Raw genomic sequence first — 22807 nt, 5'->3', positions numbered from 1 at the left:
CTATTTTCTTAAATCCACGAAGTTCCTCCAAATTTTCGGTGAACAGTGTATATTGTCGACAATCATTACAGTAGCGGGTCTGCGTCAGGTGTGTGTAATTTTGATGGTTATCCACCGTAAATTGTTGAATTTCGAGACTTCTGTTACGTCGAAAATAGTAAGTTCAGAGTCACTACGATGAATTCTCGTTTTCGTACCGCCATAATTTCCTTGGCAATTTGGGTCCAATTCCGTCAACACGGTTTAACGTACTCACGTGCGTCCCGCGAATCAGATTAAAACGTGGTACCGGTCACGCAAGTTCATGTGAGCCTTTACGTTCATCAGGGACGCGTGACTGAAAAGAAAATGAGAATTCAACGGCCGTGCACTTTCTTCGACCGTAGATGGACACACTCACCGAGCACGTCAGTCCACGTATCGTGATTGACCAAAAATTTTCGTGGTGACCGGTCATCAACGAAGCGTGCCGCTTGTCAAGAAGACCCTGAAGTGCATACTGATTCCTCGTCGTGTAAACGGCGGCCGTTTGACTCGTCACACGAGGGAATATAAAGAGAATCGTGCCAATGTCGTGTAAACTTGACATTCAATCGGGAAACTAGATGTTAATCGTACGTGGATCGAATGATAGTAAACGATATTTTTGATGAAAATAGTGGTAGAAAAATGGAACGTCTACGAAAGGTGATCGAACATCCGAGGCGTTCTTGTTCAGTGAAACGCGAGCACGTGACTGATTTGAAAGTTGGCGAATTAGAATTTGATCAAGCTCTTTGTACGTAGAGTAGACGGAAAGTAAAAGGAATCCGTACCGAAACTGTTAGGTGATGTAACGTATTGTGTCTGAAGTATACTTGACGATATTTACAAAAGAATATTGCAATTCATATGTATATCAAGTGTGAAGCAATTATATGAATTAATGTGTATAACATTAATTTAATACGTCGTAGTTAATTCTATAAGATAGAGATCAGCTTTCTTTCGAATACGGAAGTAAACTGCTTAGAACACATAGGTTTGCAAGACGAATGGATAGTGGATCGGTATAGATTTCACTGAATTGAATGGGACAAATTCAACTTACCTTTACTTGGATTAATTCTAGTTAAAAGAATTAAAGCTGTATAAACGAAGTAAAGAAAAACTCAAGTTGAACCAACCCCTGACTGAATGGACCAATTCAAGATTGAAATACTCAAATTGGGCAACTGGATCGAAATATTTCAGCTGGATCCAAAGAGTCAAAATAGGATGCTGTAGGAATCCAGAGACTGAGCTTTGCGGGCCCTTATACCCAAGGATCCAACTTCAAGACCCAAAGAACTCAATGACCCACTATCAATACCCTCGGGATTCAAGTATCAAATCGTGAGGCCGAACCACGAGGCCTCTTGGACTCACAGACTCTGACTGAACTGCCTCAACTCGAGAACCCTGCATCAAGAGCATCCTACTCCCTTGGACCCAACGATTCAATCACAAGATAACGCGCACTAAAAGAAGATTCGAGAGCATCTGAACTCAGGAATTTACCCCCAACGCAACTTAAATCTGGCTCGAAGGGATTTTATGATAGGTCTTTGGATCTGGATTGTCTTGTGCCCTGAGTCATTGGGTCTGGGGTATATCATGGCTCGGCCTCTGTGTATGAGAGGTCCTCATATTGACATCCTGAGGTCCTATATTTATATCCATGGGGTTACGTATTTGACTCCAGGAGATTTTACGATTGGATCCTTGAGTTCTGGGAGTATCAGCCTTGGATTCTTAACTTTCAGACTATCCTTATATCTAGATCTTTTCTTGCGTTTTTGTATTTGACTGGGGACGATTTACGCCTTTCAGTCCTGTATTGATCTAATTCGACTCCGTCATTCTTGAGTTTGTCCAATTCGAGTCTTCCAGTACTGAGTATGTCTATTTCGAGTTTTTTAATTCCAGACGGGTTTCATTTGCATTATTCAGTTTTGAGTCGCTAGAACTCCTGTCTGTCACCTCTTGGTCGGCTCAAATGAAGTTTTTCTGTCCTGTGTTGGTTAATCTTTCCGACATGGCTTTCAGTTAGAAATTGTTCCTATTCGAGATTTCAGTTAATAATAGGAGTTTCGTTGTGCATATACATGTCTCAATATTTCCCCATTGATAGAACAACTGGCCAGGAAGCAGTAAATCAGTGGAACGTCTGGACGACAATTAGCTCGTTACACACGCATATATCTGCGCCAATGATCATCATCGTTCCAACCCAGCATTATCACCTGCCGTTACCCGTACTTATTCGGTATCATTACATCGACGGACCGTTTCCGTCTAGTTTCGCCTTCGCATGTGAACGGACCGTGGAACGTTCTCGTCCGGCCGTATTCACGTGCAAAACAAGAAAGCTGCCGCGTGTAGCGTCGATAAAAACGAAGACGTACAAATCGCGTCGATGGAGTAGACGCGTAGTTCCGCGGCGATAAAAGAAGTTTCACTCGTTGCCCTCCCACGCCGTAGCATTTTCTCGCGGCGAACGATTCAACGTCGACGTACCATGATTTCTTATCGATCTCGAACGTACAAGAATGATGAGCCATCGTAAGCCCGGATTTCTGTGTTACAGCTCATACATATTATCGATTAATTTCCACGCGATAGTTAGCAACGCTGCCAAGGCCGCGTGAGTATATTGCACGTGAAATCGTCGAGGTTGTTCTCCGGCCCAAGGTAGTTACTATATCAAGAGTGATTTCCTTCTGAATCATTATTTTTCAATTTAACAAACGTACCTGGTTTCTGACGAGTGGATGGAGAATACCTGATATTTATGTTATAGAAAATAAAAACACATGATCCTTTAGTAATATGTGTCATTATTCATAAACATTATACACCGGTCTTATCGAGTATAAGAGTTGAGATATGTTCCTCCTAAAGTTCATCACCATGTTATTAAGAAAATAATGAATCATTGATTGGTATACCTGGAACATATGAAACCATATTTCTCTTCGCTCCATCAATCATTTCTGAAGTACCATGTACTTCAGTCTCGTTGAAGATTCTAACTTCGAGGCACAATTCACTGTTACGTATCAATTACTAGAGGATAACTACTATAATCGCAAGGTACAGCATTTCACCAGAATTCCATGAACAACGAGATCATACTGCTACTGACTTACGTAATCTATTCATGCCATCGATTTACTATTATACCGCTTTCTTTTCGCCAATGATATTGCCTTAACCGCGACAGACCGCTTAATCGACGGTAAAAATCGCCGCTCGATCTACTAAAGCAATCTCACGATTCGTTATAGATAAGTACTGGAAACATTATTAATAGTTCCAGCGAATAGTAATGAAAAAAATCATGTTTTACGACAAAAATAAACGAGTACACGACTAGCGGTCTAGTATGAACGATAGTGGAAATTTTAACGCCCGCGGACTTTCGCCGATTCGCTTTTCACTTTCAGCCTATCGAGTGTCCCGCGACAAGCTGAAACAAAAAGAACGGCGGATAAACCGACACCGGATACACGATTAGAGATCACCGCCCCGTGTCCCATTCCTGGCAGGAATTTCGCTTCGATTTTAATTGGATTACACCGTGTCGTGATTTTGTATCCCCGTCGGCGTTAAACACAGAAACATTATCGTGTAACGTAGAGCCACTTTTCTTTCTTCCCGAACATTGAAATTCAATTAAACGCCAGGATAGATGTTTAATGGATAGTTCCCCTATGCATTATGCATTACCTTCCTTGAAATACAAAAAATGAATTCCATTAAGCTGTGTAAGATTGACTCGTCGAATTGCATTCTGATTTGTCTAGTAGACAGAATCGGTTTCATTTTGTCAAAGACCATCTGTGCAGTAATATAAAATGTTTCTACCACAGGATACAGTGAGATTCAACTGAAAAATTGTGTATATCGCTGTTTAACCAGTGAAGATACAAGCGTGACGGAGAATCTATGGAGTCAAGATCGCAAACCTGTTGCCTGGTTCCCATGCAAATCGCCCCGTAGGAACGGGAATTACAGGTGGAGATTCCGCTATGAGAAAGCCTTTCAATTTGTTTCCGATTCTCGGACATTTCGAACGGTATATAGAGTTATCGTGGGCCATAGCACGTCACGTTTCACCGTAGCACGTCGTGTCAGGGATATGGACACAATAATCAGCATCGTCAAGCATCCAGCCACGAATACAAGATCCGTGGACGTAATATTAGTCCTCGGGGAACCGAACGTGTTTTGCACGCCGTTAACTTTCGGATAGTATAGTGTCCAACAGTGATTCTGGGTAAAACTATGAATTACAGAACAGTGTGAAGGAGAGGATTGATGAAGCTATAGCTACTAACAGTGTGGTTGTATATTTTCTAACAATTACTACTGAAATTGTAATTGTTATGCTCTTTAAACATTATTTCAATTTTTTTTAACTGTACATTATCTAAACTGTCTCTTAGCTGGTTAATTAATCGATTATAATTCTAGTGAACACGAATATTGTAATCAATTGTGAATCATTTATATTCTAATCAATTGTGTAATTTTCATCACTATCCACCATAGATGTCAATTATGTATAAGACGCATAAAAGTACCGAATATCTAATCCTCCTTTGCCAGTTCTTCCAAAGTGATGAATTTTCATTTTTACATCAGGATATAGTTCACAATCTAGTCAAAGTAGCTATATATTAATATATAAAATCGAAAGTTCAACAGTGTAAAATACTAATTTTGTTAGATATGATTAAAGTCTTCTACTATAGTGTATCTTTAATTAGACCGCTTAAAATCGGCAATCCATTAATTATTTTGCCTCTGAATGGAGTGTACGTATGAAGTACACATTAAAAAATTTGACAGAGAAAAATGACAAAAATGAACAATGTACCGTTCACCAAATAGATTCTAATAAAGCTGTGAAGCGTAACTTGGAAGCACCACCATATTAACGTTCAAAACAGAATTAACACCACCTTTTGTCTGTGAAAACAATTATTCGCATAGTCTTAATCTTATTACCTAAGAATAGGATGATCATAGTCGTAATTATGATCTCATTGATATCATCAGCATAATTATGGGAAATTACCGGAATATCGGGATAAGTGTTGCAAGCAACGAGGATGATTACATTCAAAGTAAAATCGTGCGAACGAATCAACACACGACGGATACGTGGTTAATGAAGAAACTGTCTTCGCTAGAACTTACACGTGTAGACGGCCACTGGAGGAGAGTCGACTTCTAATCTGAATAAACGGGAACAACCGTGACAGACGGCCGAACAAGAACTTGCGTGGTCACGACACACGTTTATATTTGTCGAACCACACTGGAACAAAGGATTCCGCTTGTTTCTACACCGCGACGCGTTTGACAAATCTGTTTTCACCTCTGCTATAATAATTCACGCCTGTGATAAATATATGCGTTTGTGTCAGTGTGCGATCCTATCAAGTTTGTGTGTTTGTAAATATAACAGTTCTTGCAATATCCGTGAAAACGGTTTGACGAAACACTTGCTTCCTTTTGTATATAATGACGCTTTATAAAATCGAGAGTAAATTATTCTGTGGGGAATTTTTGTATGTCTAGTGATACAGAGTTAGTCACATAGTTCCCTTAAACTGTTAATACAGTAGGAATCACTACGTTAGATTGTTAAAGTGGATTTGATTCTTGATCTGTTCGTAGATCGTCGATGACGTTCTATAGAGATTGAATTGGGCATAGGCAAGGATAAAGCGTGATATCGCACCTTCTAAGAAATACACCTTGAAATCTACTATTTTGGTTCCTGGTTTCCGATCATTTTCCACAAGTCATTAAATTCATCGAGATAAACCGAGTATGGACTCGTACATTAGCACGAAGGTGATTTCACATTATCGGCTAGATATCGTCCTACGAGTCTTCTGAAGGTAAAAACAGCGTGCACCCATACCACGGTGATCCGTTCAAGAATCTACAGCAGAAACTATGCGAGCAATCACACTTCAACGTTGTATAACGCTCTACTTCCACTTTATTGCATTTCATAGTAAAATGAATATGTAGTTTTCTTGTTTCGTAGCCGCAACGAAAGTCAAGCAAAGAGCTGGAACAGTTCATTACACGTGTCTGTCGTTAACGCTCTACTTAATAACGTTATTACGAAGCTAACCGTGCTCTTAACACACATCATGCTCGTTACGCAAAAACGAAATATGAATTTCCGATAAAACATTCAATACTTGATTAAACCATGAAATATGAACATTAAATTTTGAGCTGTACTACATTAATATACTATACAATAACTAATTTATATTTTACTCTTACTGTAGAATCACTAATTTATATATTACTATACCATTACTGATCAACAATTTCACATCAACAAAGTTTACTTTACAAAGTGAGTCGTAATTGTATCGTGAATTTGGAACGGAGTATACTGTTTAGAAGCTTTAACGAACGCCACCGTGTTATTGGACAGATTGCACTTTGACATATCGACGCGGGAACGTTTTAGACGAGGGAAGGGTGTGGTGGCGAGCTTGATAGATCGCGGTAAGGATCGAGGACGTCGGGTCGCCGCTTTCCCGACCTCGTCACGCCGTCTCCGCGTTTTACACGCTCTGTGTGCCGCCGATCATAACCATAAAAGTGGCTTCCCACTCTCCGGCTACGTGGGTGCTGCCAGCGGACAATAGGCTCACCTGGCCGACTCGATTTCGTTCGTTTTTTTCTTTCCTTCCGTTCCCTATAAGACGTAGAAATGGGACAGGATGTGTCGAAAGCTTCGCGAGCAACTGCATTTCTGCGCAATTCGTCAAAAGTACGGCGGGTTCGTTGCCACCTGTCTACACCTTCGCACCTTTACTCCCCGAGGACTAATGTCACGTGGTTATTTATAGAGGACTTCAGGCTTTGTGAATTATTTTGCAAAAACAACTCGTACTTAAAGAATTGGAATTTGGTATGGAAAGAATATTACATTCATTTGTATTATAATCAATTACTGATTGAGTGGTATAATCAAGATTCATTTCGTTACTTGACTATTAAGTCTGCATACCATAGACAACTATTATGTCGCATAATAGACATCTTCTACGGTGAACAATAAAAAGTTAAATCACGATTGAGAACGAGTAACATATAATAGAAATATCAATTTCAAACTGTATTATAACGATACAAATTTAAAATAGGAAGACAGGAGTTATTTACAACTGAACCTATTAATCAATATATTCTTTAGAACTACAGAAGAAAGCCTTGTTGTTTAATTAGAATTAACATATTCCAAAGTATTGCTCACTATACTTGCACAGCATGCAATTTGAAAAATGCATACTTATTTCTCATTAAATTCTGTATCCATCAATCTCTTCTCTGCTTTGTATCAAGATTACTTTTGTGCAAAGAACACGTCACGTTGAAACGTGATAGTGTGCAGTTAGTTTCACCCGTAAATTTCCGTCTGAGGTTAGCACAGTAGTATCGTGTGTATCATTATACAGTTAACCAGTGAATAGAGCCAACGATCGATCGTTTCTTTCAAATTCCAATACACCCGGTCCTCCGAGTCGCGGTTCTTGCGGTGAGTCGCATGCCTCGGATTCAGCCTTATGAATATTAAAATATCATCGAGGTGTATCGATCAGCGAACGAACGAACGAACGAAAAGAACAGCTAATGATTCCGAAACACGTTTATGTAAGAGTAAAATAACCGCGGTGCACGGCGTGGGAGCTGCGAAACGTAAAATTGCAGGTCTCGGTTGTGTCCAGAAGTTGACGTTGCTGGCCAGTAATTAGTCAGAACACCGGGCCTTTTTGTCAACAAAGCTAAGTTATCTAATATCGTCGCGCAAAGCGGGCCGCGAAATGGCGTAATATTTCACGGTGACGTGGAAACAGTCGAACGAACAAAGAGAACGTTTTTTGCCCCCAGGGGTTTTTAATCCTTCCACGACTGAGTTTCTCGCTTTCTTCCGGGGAGTTAGCCGGGGCCCATTTTGACTGTCTACCGTGGTTCACGTTCCCATGCTATGTTCGAAGCTTTTTCTCGGACCACCACGTTCATTTCTGCCGGAACCTTAAAACCGCTTGCTCATGTATCAGAGACTGGCGACAATTATGTGAGGTTGTTTTCTACCGAGAGAACGAAGAAAGTGTAGGGTTATTTCTGAAAGTAAACGTTAGTTGCTCGTGTCAAAGTATCTGTGATGGTAATTATCGTACATGAATCTAATAAGTTCGTATCTATGTACATAGGGTGTGTCTGACATGATGGTACATACCAGGAGGTTATTCTAGATGCAAAAATGAGTCGAAAATGTAAAATAACATCTTTGTATTCAAGCCTTCATTTTCGAGATAATTGAATTTGAACATCTGCTGGATACGCGTGCAATTGAATAAGACTTGACTAACATGTCTGTTCTTTACATTCCGTTTCTACTTATTGTTATCATAGAACTTTCAATTCGATTTTCTCGAAATCTAAGCCTCTGATGAAAAATTTGATTCCACATTTTTCATTTATCGTTGCATAAGGAATCAGCTCGCTTGTAGCTTCCTTTCGGCCGCATTCCATACAGTTTCATTTGTCGAAAATACTACTTTATTTTAAACGTCACTGTACATCCGGAGCGACGTTGAATCCGAATACTCATGACAGTATATCTGGACAAGACACGAGAGTAAGGAAATAGTATTTTCAAAACAAATACAGTCCTTTCATTTGGTCAAATATATCTTAATTCATAATTTATTGTCCAACATCCCTTTCTGTACCCTAACGGCTTGTCTACATACTTTTTATGATCAAGTGTATATTTATTTGCACTTATTTTATTAATATTAAATGGTATATGATTCCTTGTAGAAGGTTCGAAGTATTACGATAAATCCTGTGTACCTGAATATTCAAGTGAAATTTATCTTGTGCCCGTTCATAATGAAACTTTGTATTACCTGTATTTTTATGTACGCTTATCCTATTACTCTTCCAGAGGTTTCGAAGTATTATGACATATCCATGTGTCCGTCGATATTCAAGCAAAATTCACCTGGTAGCTGGTTCACAATAAAACGATCGTGTACTATAACGAGGCGGTCGCGTGGAGCGTAGTAAAATGATGCAACGGAGCGAGGCTAGGATGTAGGCTTGTTCATAGGTAAAATAAAGGCATGTCTCGGCGAGTGACCCAGTACACCGCCGCGGCGGCCGTACGAACATGGACGAACTGCACGGTTATTTTATATTCTGGCTTAGTGGGGCAACTGACAACTGGTATCCCATTAAGTGCAGGAAGTGAGGCAAGTACCCCGTGGCTTATGGCAACGGATCATAGTATTCCCAGAGTTTTACCGCGGTCTGGTTGACTGCTAATTAACAGCCGAACGGAATACCAACGAATCGGCGCATTTCAGACAGCCTCCAGGCTACGCAGGTGAGGTTAATGAAGCAGCTACTACGTTAATGAAGCGAGACACACCATTACGAAAACGTGTCCGTATTAGGTCAGTCGAACAATTCGTACCAATTCTTTTTTTTAGATCATATTCTTCGGACTCCTAAAATTAGTAGGTATTATAATTATTAAAAATGATACAAATGTTATTACGATCCTAAGATAACGATTTATTACGAGTCTATGTCAAGCATTCCATTTGTTATGCATTGAAGACGTCGAAGTATATTATGAAAGGTCCTATATTTGATCTGCGATAACGATGAAACAATAATTTGGTTAGTGTTCGTAATGAATGGAATACGTTCTCGATTGTCATACAAAATTACCACTAAAGTCTATATTTCGCTCCCCTGCAATCGATCGTGGACAACACATTTCGCTGTCAGGCGAGAATTATATATGACAGAAATTGTCAGCGAAGGAATTGACATTTAGCAGATTCGACGCGCTATTAACGCGTTCCCCGTAAATGGGTCTCCTACGAACAATTACCGCTCCGGCGGCGCCAAATACGATACTCTCGAGGAAAACCGATGAGGTTAATTAATCAAGAAAAACCAATGAAATTAATTACCCGAGAAGCAACGGAAGATATCGAATCGCGTCTGGTATTCCATGTTCGTCGAAGTCAGCGTCGAGGATTAGTCATCGTTTGTGTTCTGGTTTAATCAGAGGCCGCTATACATTCTCACGATAAAATTAATGAGAACCTTGTCAGGTTACACGGCTGTGGTGTCGGCGCTAGATTTCACGATGAACCTTTCGCTTTTAGTGGGAGCCGACGTGGAACGAAACAAAGTAAAATCCTTTCTTGTCGCATGCCATTTATTACACCATTTTTGTCAACATGACAGTCCGTAACTATATTTGCTTCTGCGTGCTCGATTTGTCAAGAAACGTTGACTAAGACGTCTCATTCCCCACGTCAGTCAAGTTTTATTAACTATGTGAAGTCTGTAGAAAAGGATCGCTAGGCCGATTGTGAACCATGATAACATGATAAAGTTTGATTACGTATTTAAATTAACCCTTAAATAGAAATCACTCATCTCAGACTAATATTAGACCTTCTTCTTTTGCCATCATAATCTACTCAAGTATTTTTAAAGCTCTACCGATTGAGTACCTTTCAATTAACAATTAAATGGTACACTATATCCGAAACGGTAACAACAAATACCACTCAGTTGGTTATTGAAAAAGTCACAAAATAAACGGTGTCGAATTATTCATCTTTGAGACAAGCCACCTGTAGAAAACGGTTAAACCTCACATCATTTTTCATTTATCCTGCAGTTGTTTTTTTATACAAATACCATTGGTACACGAGGAATGAAAAACAGGACAATAAATAATATCTATTCCTTGTAACCAATCGAACCTTGCATCTGAAACGTCAACGTTTCATGCGGTATTGTTGAACCGATATGCAAATTGCCATCAACATTCAAGTTCTACGTTCTTTCTAGTGTCTCGTAGCAACCTGCAATGCATGTCAACCGGAACACCGGCAAAGAGTCGATCGTTTCTCACGGGATCGTGGCACCTGTGCAAGACAGGCAGATATCTTTCGAATGAAAAAAAAAAGGAAACAAGGTCGATGGAAAGTAGCGAATCTTTCCGTATTTTGTAGACACCGCCAGCGTGACAGGAAACGTTCGCTTAATCCGTACCCAGATAAGCGAGTGGTCTGACTGGGTGGACGAGCGCGGTCACGTCCCCTTTCTGTGCTACTTTCAGGGCGACACGTCCTAAAAACACTAGTATAAGCATTTTGGAAAACATTATAATTCATGACTTTTTTGGTGCTGTATACATGAGATCAAACAGTTGTTTCTACATACGTAGATAATAAATATGAGGCATAATTCATTATTTAACTAAACGTCCCTTATGGTTTTGGTATTTAATCCCCACTTAAAGAATCATTTCAGCATTTTGATATACAGTAATGTTTTGATAACTAACTCGGGTCCGCTTCGGAACATTCGTGGCAAGGCGGAAAGGTTTTCAGCCTCTCATAAATTTGTTTTTAGCTTTTATTTACTCTGTTTTGATTGGTTCCAGAGGGGTCCACCCACCCCCTCAGTGGTGGGAATAGCACTGTTGTTCGTGTCGCATTCATCGATAAATCACTGTACTTATCAAAGCATTTATGCTGCAGAAATATTTAAAATAAGAAGTATAAAAATTAAATAGTGATGACCATAGCGTAAGTTTCATATAATGGAAATTCGACCGATAATGTAAAATTCATTTATAAGGATAGTTTCTTTAGCCTAGAAGAAAAATAGTACCAAAATCGGATTCTATGGCTGAAAAGACCCCGAAAATCATTCTTTTTATAACGAATAACATAGAAATAAGAGAGCTATGAATTTTCTGCGCGTATTCACGGTTTCAGAAACGATCAGCGAATGTTCCAGGATTACCCTTTTAGTTGCGTTCCAATGATAATCGATAGATTTACGCGACACTCATAAAAAGCGGGATGCATTAATGCAACGGGATTCGTCCATTATCGATCAACAAGAATTTTCTCCCGTGACTTTCTTCGCCGAACAGGGAAATCTTCAAAGTTTTACTTCGTCTGCTACTCTTCAGCATACTTCTACGATTTCCCTGTGGTATGTTGTCTTGGGTAAACGGAAGATCGATTAACCCGAGAAACGGAACAAATTTCGCCAGGTGGATTCGAAGTCCAGAACTAACGCCTCTGGTTTCACGGAAACGCTTTCACGGATGTGCGTGTGTCGAAACGTCGCGAAGAAAATCATTTCGAAGGAAAGTTACGTGTGTGACGAATATAGGAATGATTGATGACCGGTAGATTCTCGAACGACGATGCTTGACGCTCTAGTTAAAACGTCGCCAACAGCGTCGACGGCAAAACAGTTGTTAAGGCCGGATGTGTGGACATGAGCAGACACCTTTAAGCCACTGTTGCGTCGAATTCAGCCGGGAAGTGGCTTTTTCACTCCGTTTCATCCCCCCGAGTATACACGTCACGGCTATGGAATTCGATACAGGTTTCGGAACCGACGAATTCAACGAGACACGCGTAACAAGTGCACAATTACTGTGGCCGTTTCTCATGTTTTATTTCTTCGATCGCGTTAATGTTAATGAAATCGGCGATCGGATTGATTATTCCCATGGGGACTGTTTGAATTCGATAACTCGAGAAGCGAGGTGGCTGACGGAGAGTCCAATCGAAAGGAACGTGATTTTTTATTTAACGATACGTCAAAATTGTAATTTTTATATCTCACGCGGCCGTAAGATTGACGAAGATGCTTACGTTCGGACCATTGATAATTTTTTGCAACAGAAATGGTGTCATTAATGATGTTTAATGTATAATGTTGCAGTACCAGTTATGTACTTTCAATATGGGTTGCAATACAATTTTGTCAATTTTTAATTAGGTAAGAGAAAGGAATGTCATTATTCCAGAGAAAACTGCACTTAATTCTAATTCTGAGTAGATTTGTCTGTTCTATGAAAGTGGATTTTAATGTAAATACATTTTTATTGTGGATTACATTATCCATAGCGATATTAGTAACGTGAAAGCTGGAATTTATTCTTCACCTTAGCCCATGCTTTGCAATTTTATTTTAAGTAATATGTTGTTTTATAGTTTGTCCTATAACCAACATAAGATTCAGTATAAACATCACTTATACGTGCACACAAGTGACTTTAATCTATCTCAAAGTGTAACTGTTGGCAAGTTATTAATTTCATGAAATTCTGTAAAGTGGAGCGTAACCATTAATACGAATCAAGGAAACAAATTTCATTCTTGGGGAATATGATTCAGACTGGTACTTCTATATTTTACGAACCAATAACAATGTTTCGTTGCACAGAATAAATTCGAATAATTCTTCGCGCCGTTAAGACATTGCAATGCACAACCAGGAATTGTCATAGTTTACCCACGTTCAAGGAAGCAGAAACGAAGGTAAACTCCGTTGGTAGAACTTTTCCAGCGCTCTTCGCATATTTGCGGTTCACGCCTGTTTTAATAGATCGCGAGGGTAAACAGTCTTTCCCGCGAAATCGTTGGCACACGAACGAGTAATCAGTGGACGCGGAAATGGAAAGTGGGAGTAAGACGCAATCATCGACGGACTGTTCGTTCCTCGAAGGAGACTCGAAAAGTATTACCGAAAGGAACGAACGCTCGAGAACACCCTGGGATGGTTTTCATTGGTGATCGAGGATTTCTCCTGTTTCTAGCGGCAAGAAACTGCGCGGCGAGTAAATTTTACGCGTTGTTAATCGCCAGACATTTGTCAATCCTTTCCAGCTAATAAAAAAGACAAAGACCAACGTCCTTTGCGCAATCCTACATGATCCCGATTCGACTTCGGTGGTGAGGGCCCAGAAGGCGTCGTTATTTAGACTTCCTACGAACTGAGTGTCAATTCCCATGTACAATCTTGCGTCAGGTTTAACGAGACACTATCGGGCATGCAATTAAGCCGACGGAGTACGAGGAAACAGGTGAAATTACCGGTAAAAGTCGCAATTAACGATAATCGAAAGTCTTCGCTCGACGGAAATGATCGACGCCTGCCCGTCGTGGGCAATTAATACCGACTAATTAAACTACCTACAAGGAATCGAGACCACGGTTTAAGTACGTTGATGTTACGGTCGTTTGTTAGCGGTCGTTGGCGATCGTTCGAGGTCGCAACACCGAGTAGAAGAATCCTACAAATGGGGTGAAAACAACCATTCGCGCGGAACGTCGATCGTGGTAACGACGGGCGCAGTGTCGTTCTCGAAGGAACTTGAGATCGATGTGAAAGAGACGTTTCGATCGAAGCTTTCTCCCAAAAACCGTTACTAATTCTTCGACGGTCCTTGACGTGGCGAAAAGCCGTTTCCCCCCCTTTTTTTTCCTCCGGATGACCAGTTTCTAGCGGTATAATTGTTACTGCCTTACTTTCACGATCGCGGGGCCGAAAACAGGGCCACGGGTACCCATTCAGGAGATAATTAAAGGATCGAATCGGTATCAAATCTTTAAAATATTCATACTTTTTGTTGTTAAGCACTAGCTCCTAGAGTACTCTAGAATAGGAAGCTTTCAGAACTTCATATCCTCTATGAAGATACACTATCGTCGTAATGGGAATGTGAATTCTTGTAGATATTACAGTTAATCCTCGATGAGTGTTCCAAGGCTTCTTGGCACTGAATATCAAATATTTCATAAACTAATGGCCATATGCGGCTGAAACAAATATCATTGGCTTCAAAATACCAAACTTTATCACTGTGTTAAACCTCATTAAAAAGTCAGCGTTACACCTAGGGACCTCTCAACACTTATTGATGATTTACTGTATTTGTTATCATTCTATCTCAATCGATTTATAGCAATTTAATCTTGATTCTGAGTACACTTAAACTTTAATTAAATACATAATCAGCAAGCAAATACCATAGAAAATGCCTTATATATGAGAAGCTGCATCTTCTGAACAGGTAAATTCTCGAAGTTCAAATTTTATATTTGAAGTCCTTCGCTGTCCCTGATAACATCCACCATATTTCATATCGATCAGCCACGAGTGCCTTTCGAAGGTACAGCCATTTGTTTAATGCTTCGATTTCAAATACTAATTCTATTTTCCCGAAATATTAAAATACCTACCTGCCATTTAAATACCTATGCAAACATTTAATTTCAAATTCGCCTTCGGCGTAGTAAACTGATTAAATCATCTCTATTTGTTTCTGTTTTATGGAACCTATCTTTCACAACACATACCTCTTGCCCATGCACAGTTTTATCCACTATTTTCCTAACGGTGATTAATATTGTAATACTAAAGAATAAATGTTAGTATGACTGTACACTTTTCATAAAATGTATGAAACTTTTACTACTTTCGCTGACCGTCTACACCCTTAATGAGGACGATCGAGAGATCAGTTTACGGGATTTAGCGGTTCCTCGTTCACGGTCGGTCGTTTTACGATTTCGTGAACGGTTTATGGTAAGCCAATACCGCCTCGCCTCCGGATATCTTGCGGTAAATTCGAGATACCGGCGACTACGTGCAAACACGGACGTATTTTTTCATGGCGAGGGAACAGTCGTCGAAGGAGGCTCGCCCTGCGGGTTAATCAATTTACTGTTATTGCCACAAATAAGTGCTGGACACCGAGCGGAGAACGTGGTTTCCTGGCGAGTAATACGCGAGCATCGGAGGCGAGGTCGCCGGTGAAATATTCATCGAAGGAGTAACGATGCACGGATGAGAATAATCGAGCAAGAAAGTGGTGAAATTAAATATTTCATTCTGCGGTGTTAAAGACGGTTGCTACGACGATAAAACTTATTCGGCGAACTGTGAGAATAATTTCTCGGTTTAAGTGGCCAGCGATTCTAGAACCTGAAATGAATGGATCCCCAAGGGGAATCGTTGGAACGAGCACGGTGCTCGCGAAACGAATTATCCGGCGATAAACGACCCATTGTCCGGTTGCGTTGGAAGGGATCGTTCCTCAAACATGACACGATTTCGATATAAAAATGGTAAACGCGTTCACGATATGTTGAATGAAGGAGTAGCGATCAAACTCTGGCTGAGAAAATATTTTAGAAAGCATATTGTACTAATAACAAGTCGGATGGGAGACGGCACCTTAAAAGCAGATAATTTCGTTCTTGAAGCTCTATTCGCTTTCAAGTAAATTAGTCTACCGAAAGTGTCAGAAATTTTTTGCAAGGTATTTTATACCCCGTTCTCAAGCAACATTTAATCCCATCGTAATAAATCTCCACTGTTCAGCGTTTTTTATTATCCATTATATGTAAATGCTGTTCACGTAGACCATCGAAATCGAGTGAAAGCGTCTCTAATTATGTGATTTAGAAATATACAGACTGATTGGTCCAATAAATTCTAAATCAATTTTTAATTTCAGATCTGTTTTCTGATTTTCAGACGCTTTCGTCTAAAATCTGTTACGACTTCTATACTCTTCTCATACACTTGCCAGAAGAATCCTCATTTAAATAACCCCCAAACAAGACCGACGGTAGTCTTTTTCAAATACGAAACGATGGGGACCAATAGACTTCTCGTCCGCGATCTATGAAATTCAATTGTCCAGATCGATTGTTCCACAAGTCGATCGTGAAGCAAACATTTACGACAAATTACCTTGTCCGTCAGGGGGGCAGCCGGTCGAAGACACCGCGAGCAACCATAAAATCAATCGACCGGTCTGACTAGGCTCCGGATCGGGCACCAAGCGGCGTCTGGGATAAGTGTAATTTCGAATCCATTAGAATCAATTTTCTTGGTCCCACTATCGGGCCCGTTGGACGCACGCGTGACGTACCTGCGGCGTAGTCGGCTGTCGGTGGTTTCACCGTGATTGCGAACTCTAGACGGACGACGCGTCACGAAGATCGGTACGAATGGTTAACCAAGCCCGGGGAATGCGGAGTTTAACCTAGATTAGCGAAGATCCATCGTGTAGGAAGAAGCGATCGATGCCACGACAAAAAGTCGATCGTTCGACTAGCCGCGATTTCTATCTCCTTTTTTTTTCTCTCTCTCTCTCTCTTTCTCTGTACCCCCATCGGCTCGTTCTCCGTTTCCGCGAGAACAGAAAAAGAGACAAGGAGGATGCGGTTGTCTCTCCCAAGTTCATCGATTCGACTCGGTCTAGCGAACGAACGTTTTATTCCGACTTTTTTCCATCGCCTATCCGTGCAGAATGTCGTGTCACGGTTCGTTTTCGGTTCTGGAACGTAACCGGTTGTTACGCGGCTCCTTGCAGTCTCGTAGCTTTAGACGCTGCTATGGGTCGAGGCTCTAATGAAAGTTTGAGGTTATGATTCAACACGTGATTCACCGCCGTGGAGGTCACGAGTGTGTGTCTAATTTCAGTGTTTCGTAAAAATAAACGGATAATGGGAATCCTGTTTGTTTCCAGTTTAGATACATTCCTCTTAGATCCGCATCTAATCATCGTCTAAATTAAAAAGTCCTGAGTTTGAATCCCTGAATGGTCATATCTCGATTGAGTTACTTCTTGTTTAAATTGAAACATCCTGAGTTTGAATCCCCGATTGGTAATCTCGGTTAAGCTAGGCCTCGCCTCATTAAAGGCGCCTCCATTCATTAGATCAGCTTACTGCGCCTGGCGTACACTCGCGCCGTACCACATTCTTTTTTTTTTTTCGTAGGAGAACGTGCCAACACCGCCAGCATGTTTCATTCACGAGCAGTAGTCCTCGTTAAACCGTTAAGGACGCGAGAGACTACAAGGAGATGGCGAACAAAGAGGCCAGTGGCTGGAACAAAGACGGAGAGAGAAAGGCTCGGGGTAGCTGGATCGAGAGACGTTAGCTAGCCTGAAGTCGAGATATCTAGCGGGCCAATTTACGGGAATCCGTCCACGTCGATATGAAAACAGGTGAACGATCGCGATCACGCGCGGAGGAAGACAGTGAACGCTATTTATATGTAGGTGAACAACTCCACGGACCAGTCCCCGATAAACTGTTATATGCACTGGTGTCGTGACCATCCGCTTGAAAAGCCATTCCTAGCGGCAATACCAACAGGCACAGAGTGGAAAAAAAAGGGGAAAGAACCGGTAAGGCTTTCCTTAAACACGATCACAGAACCAGACCCTCGTTGTTCGAGGAAATATGGTTACGATAATTTGCCAACCTTGCTCACGAGTCTTCCTGTGATTCGTCTCGAACTAGTTATCCCCTTTTACATTCATTACGCAAACGCTCGTATGGTCATTTAACAGCAATTAATCAATGGTTGGCCCCGTTTTTGGGCAAAGCATTAGACAACAGTGTCTCCGACCGATCGTTTCCTCGATCCACCGGCGACAATGCCGATTTCACGTCCGCTCGCGGAACGAGTAAATGAACTTTCAGCGACACGTTATAATTTCACGATCTCGTAACGATACGTTTCGACGAACCGAATGCATACTTCGGGTGAAAATCGTGGATCGGATTAACAAACACAGCTGGGGCAGGTTGTACCGGGGGGAACAATTGCTTGTTGTATGCAAATCTGGCCAGCTGCGGCGGGGTACAGATTCCTGTCGGGATTCGAAAAATCGTATTTCCTCGTGTTGCGTAACAATATTTAAATTTCGGAGCTACGCGCGGTTTCTTGAACGGTCGCAAAAAATGCATATTAAAGAGCTCTGGTCTGGTTCTGACTTTCTATCGATGGTTTAGGATATGTTATTGTTAGACCGTTGATGTTTCCAAAAACACGGAAGTATATTTTCTCTTTTTGTACAGTTGTTTCCTGGATCTAGTAGTTTTATATTTTCAGTTTAATAAAGTAGAAGCTATCGTAGTGTTAAAAGGTTACACAGATACGTTTGTTACACATTCCTTAGGTCTCTGCAGCCATTAAAAGGAATGAAAATTATTTCGTCGAAAAACCAGAAGAATAACGTTCCACTGTCCGAACAGTTCACACATTGCCTCACCGACCATAGTTTGTGCATGAGGTATTACGTTGCCACGTAACAAAATTGCTTTTTACCTATTTGCTAGCGCAGATTGTTTTTCCAATAATTTTAACTGCAATTTCTTTACTACGCTCGTAATATACCTCTCCACCGTGATTACCTATAGTAAGTGAATTTTGTACATAACTAAATTGAAAAGAAATGGATATTACTTTCTCTGTTAGAAATGACGGTTTTGATTGTTATTCTTAACAATGTATTTATGAAACTGACCAATATGTATGTAGATACTTATAATCGATGATTTATTAGTTGTATAAAATTTCAGTTACAACCACTACTAACGAATACGAGTGATTTAACCGCTAAATACCCGTATAAGATATAATAATATTTTACTTGGAACGAACCGATAACTATCTATATTAAACACTTTCATCGCCTGTCTCGTAGCGATACCGCGAGAGTAATGGCTCTTGATTTATATAGGAATGCAGGAATCGTCTATGAAGTTTTCATAAAATACACGTGACGCCTTGAACACTAATATGGTCGTCTCTGCAGAATTATTCAACAAGGTACAGTTTTCCAATTGGCCGGTGCTCAGAAACCGATTCGTAATTTCGGTAAGTGACACCAACAGAGATCGGTCTCGGTAGTCCAAGTACGCGTAGAAATGAGAGAGACAATTATTACAATGTATAACGATTAGTCGCGCTTTCTATAATTACAGCAATTACCTCCATAGGCGGTGAGCGTCTAACGTTCGCCGTGTTTTGCGACCTCGCTGCTCTTCCATTATTAAAAGGATAAGATACGTAGTCTAGACACGGGCAGAATAAAGTGCTTTTAGAATTTCGTTAGAAGAAAAATTATTTCCGACATCGATTTGGCATTACGTATTTGCATTTACGTATTTTCTACTCGGATACATTAATTATTTTACAATGCGAGATAATTGAAAGGATATAAAAAAGAAACCCCTAAACGATTCTAAATAAAAAATTCCCAAATACTTTGTAAAAAAAACTTTGAAGTTTTCTGCTTAAAAAGAGCGATTCATTAAAATACATATATTTCGTGTAATTGGTAAATTTCAAGTCAATCCATGGACTAATATTGTCAAAATCATATTTAGGATAGCAGTTTGTATTTGTCGAATTATTGTCCAGTTATCAAAACTTACACTTAATTTATTCAATCATTTTATTTCAATCGAATAATTTCATATTTTTTCCTTTACCTACTCCACTACTCCCTTAAAATATTAGACACCCGAAGAATACTCCGGAGAAATTTACGAGTAAGACCGTTTGTAATCGACTGTTTTCACGTTCGTCTACGACGAGATTCAGCACGAAAACTCGGGCGGGCGAAGGACGTTTATCCTCGGTTTGATCGAATCAACGTAAAACAGTAATAACTTAATTCCTCGTACGACCCAGATACAGAGACAGGAGACGTCTGTGACTGTATCAAGCATAACGGTGCAATTTCATACAGTACGCACACAATTTCTCTCCCTTCCTGTCGAAAGATCATCCTTCTAGATCGGAGAACGTCTCTGTCGGGTATAGTCGATCGTTTGATCGAATATTCACGCGGTTCTTGCGCAGCTTTTAGCTTTCCACGAGACTATCACTAACGATGTACATCCTTAAAAGTGCCATCGGAAAGTCAAACGTGCAGATTCTTTTGCAAGAACATCGAGAAAGGAACGTTCGTAAAATATATATTTTATTTCTGCACACCTCGAAGAATAATTCCCTAAGAACGGAAGATACGAACGACACTTTGCGCGTGAGAAACGGGACACTAGTTGCACGACACACTAAACTAGCAAGTGAAACCGATTCCAACCGACTTCCTCCGAGAGACAACAACCTCGTTTGACATTTACTTTGACATTTATCAGAGTATACTCGTCCTCGCGCAAGTTGCAAGAAAAAAGATTCCGCGTGATATTGTGGGAGAAACGCGGATCGTCCCGATGTATCATAAACTCTATCACGTATCTATCCAGAATCTAGCTATTCACCGGACAGCGTGCCTCTATTATTCTACACATCACGTGTTTCACTGATCCCGTCGAGTATAACAATTTTACACAAGATAACCGCACAGTTCACTCGCGATCGTCACGCGGACCGCCCGTGAATATCCGGCGTAGCGTAGATATTACGCGATCGAAAGGGAAGCGAACATGTGAAGAAAGAGGATCCTGGTTCTATAGCAGGAGAGAAGCTAGAAGAAGCAGGAAAATACTCGAACGAAGCGGTTTAGTACCAGGAAGAAGAAGAAGAAGAAGAAGAAGAAGAAGAAAAAGAAGAGGCAGAAGAAGAGGAGGAGAAGGAAGAAGCCGCGAGAGAAGGTCGAAGACCGTGAAACGAAAAGGATAACAGAGTAGTACCGGTGGCGTACGAAGAGGAAAGGGAAACTGTAGAACGATCATCATCAGCGGGGTTAGGTAAAGCAAGTAGACGATATCAGCGAGAAGAGGACGGTAGAAGTTGCAAGAAGATGACTCACCGTTCTTCCTACTTGCGGTCTGCGTGACGCGTATGCCGCTCGTGATCCCCGTGCATGAGAGTATCGTCCCGAGGACGAGTACCGTGTGGCCACTGTAAAGCCTCATGGCGCGCGCGTGATGCAGGACGAAACTCCTCGTAACTAGAATATCTCCTGGTTTCTCGGGCGAGACTTGCTGAGGCAATGGCTCAGCGTCGACTGAGACGTTCTTTGTGCTCGCCGCTCTATCTGGACTGTCACTTCTGGCTCTCTGGTGTTCACACCGTCGTCGTCGTCGTCGTCCTCGACGTCGCCCGGATATCCCCAGGGAGCGAACTACCACCAACCCGACCGGTGTGATGGACGACGGCCGCGAGGGTCACTAACGATTACCCGAAAATTCTCCCGCGAAATGCACCACCGTTCGTAATCGGTCTCTTATCCGACTGGCCGTAATCCACCCGTCCCTGGTCTTGTACACCTATTTAAAACCTATCGCTCCACCTCGCGCTTCTTACTATTGGCTCCTGCCCCAATTCCTTGTCCAATGATACACTCTCGCGCGCGTTCACCTCCTTTTCAGTTCGAGACACGCACACACCAGGGGGGAGCTACTTGGAGTGGTGGCAGAAAGTGTTGGGTACGGGGCAGCAGCAGTGGCAGCGGTGGTAGTAGGTGGTAAATGTAGCTCGGCAACACCCGGGTAGGTGGTATAATATCTCGCTCAGGATGTTTGGAAGGCGCCGCGGTAATAATGAGCCACCGAGGCCTGGAAAAGTGACGTTCAAGTTCCCCCCCAATCGGCGCTCACCGTTTCTTCGGTTCCCTCGCCAAGCCGTTACAACCGCCGCCCGCCTCGATGAAGGTGAAGGGGGTTTTTAGGTGGGGTTCCGTGACTGAAACCAAGATCGCTCTCCCCGCGCACGCAAACTTCTACTGCCTTTCTTACGGCCCGTCTCTACGTGTCCGTTTTATGCCGTCTATCGGCTCGTCTGACTGCTGATACCGGTGTGGGCCACGTGGTGGGGCCCACGGATTCCATGTCCACGCTCGCGGGAGATCGGACCTTCTAAGATTCGTTCGGAAGCTTCCGCTGCACGGACACACGGATCCACGGTTCAAATCGACGGGATTCTTCGCGGTCGTTTCCGTTTTCGCTGCTCGTGTCTCGATAAACAGAGTGGACCGGACACGCCTGGCGTGGTACCTTGGCAATGAGCTGAGATTCGTTGGACTTCTGGTGCCGAGTCACCGTTTACCATTTTCCTTTCTAACGATCGGTGAACCAGGAGACTTTGCCCTGGTACTCGCTGGCTAGACGTT

General features: G+C 41.5%; 1 protein-coding gene across 1 annotated transcript in view; it reads right to left on the bottom strand.

Annotated features, from left to right (window-relative positions):
• LOC107190335 (laccase-5-like) overlaps positions 1–21611 on the bottom strand; it is a 50324-nt gene extending 28713 nt beyond the window's left edge. The window contains exon 1 of the mRNA XM_015579127.1: positions 21506–21611. Within this exon, the coding sequence (XP_015434613.1) occupies positions 21506–21611 (106 nt within the window). The remainder of the gene's footprint in view (positions 1–21505) is intronic.
• Between the last annotated feature and the right edge of the window lie 1196 nt (positions 21612–22807).

The sequence above is a fragment of the Dufourea novaeangliae genome, unplaced genomic scaffold (assembly GCF_001272555.1).
Source record: "Dufourea novaeangliae isolate 0120121106 unplaced genomic scaffold, ASM127255v1 scaffold177, whole genome shotgun sequence".
NCBI classification, from domain to species: Eukaryota; Metazoa; Arthropoda; class Insecta; order Hymenoptera; family Halictidae; genus Dufourea; species Dufourea novaeangliae.
This window is presented reverse-complemented; position numbering and strand designations above follow the sequence as displayed.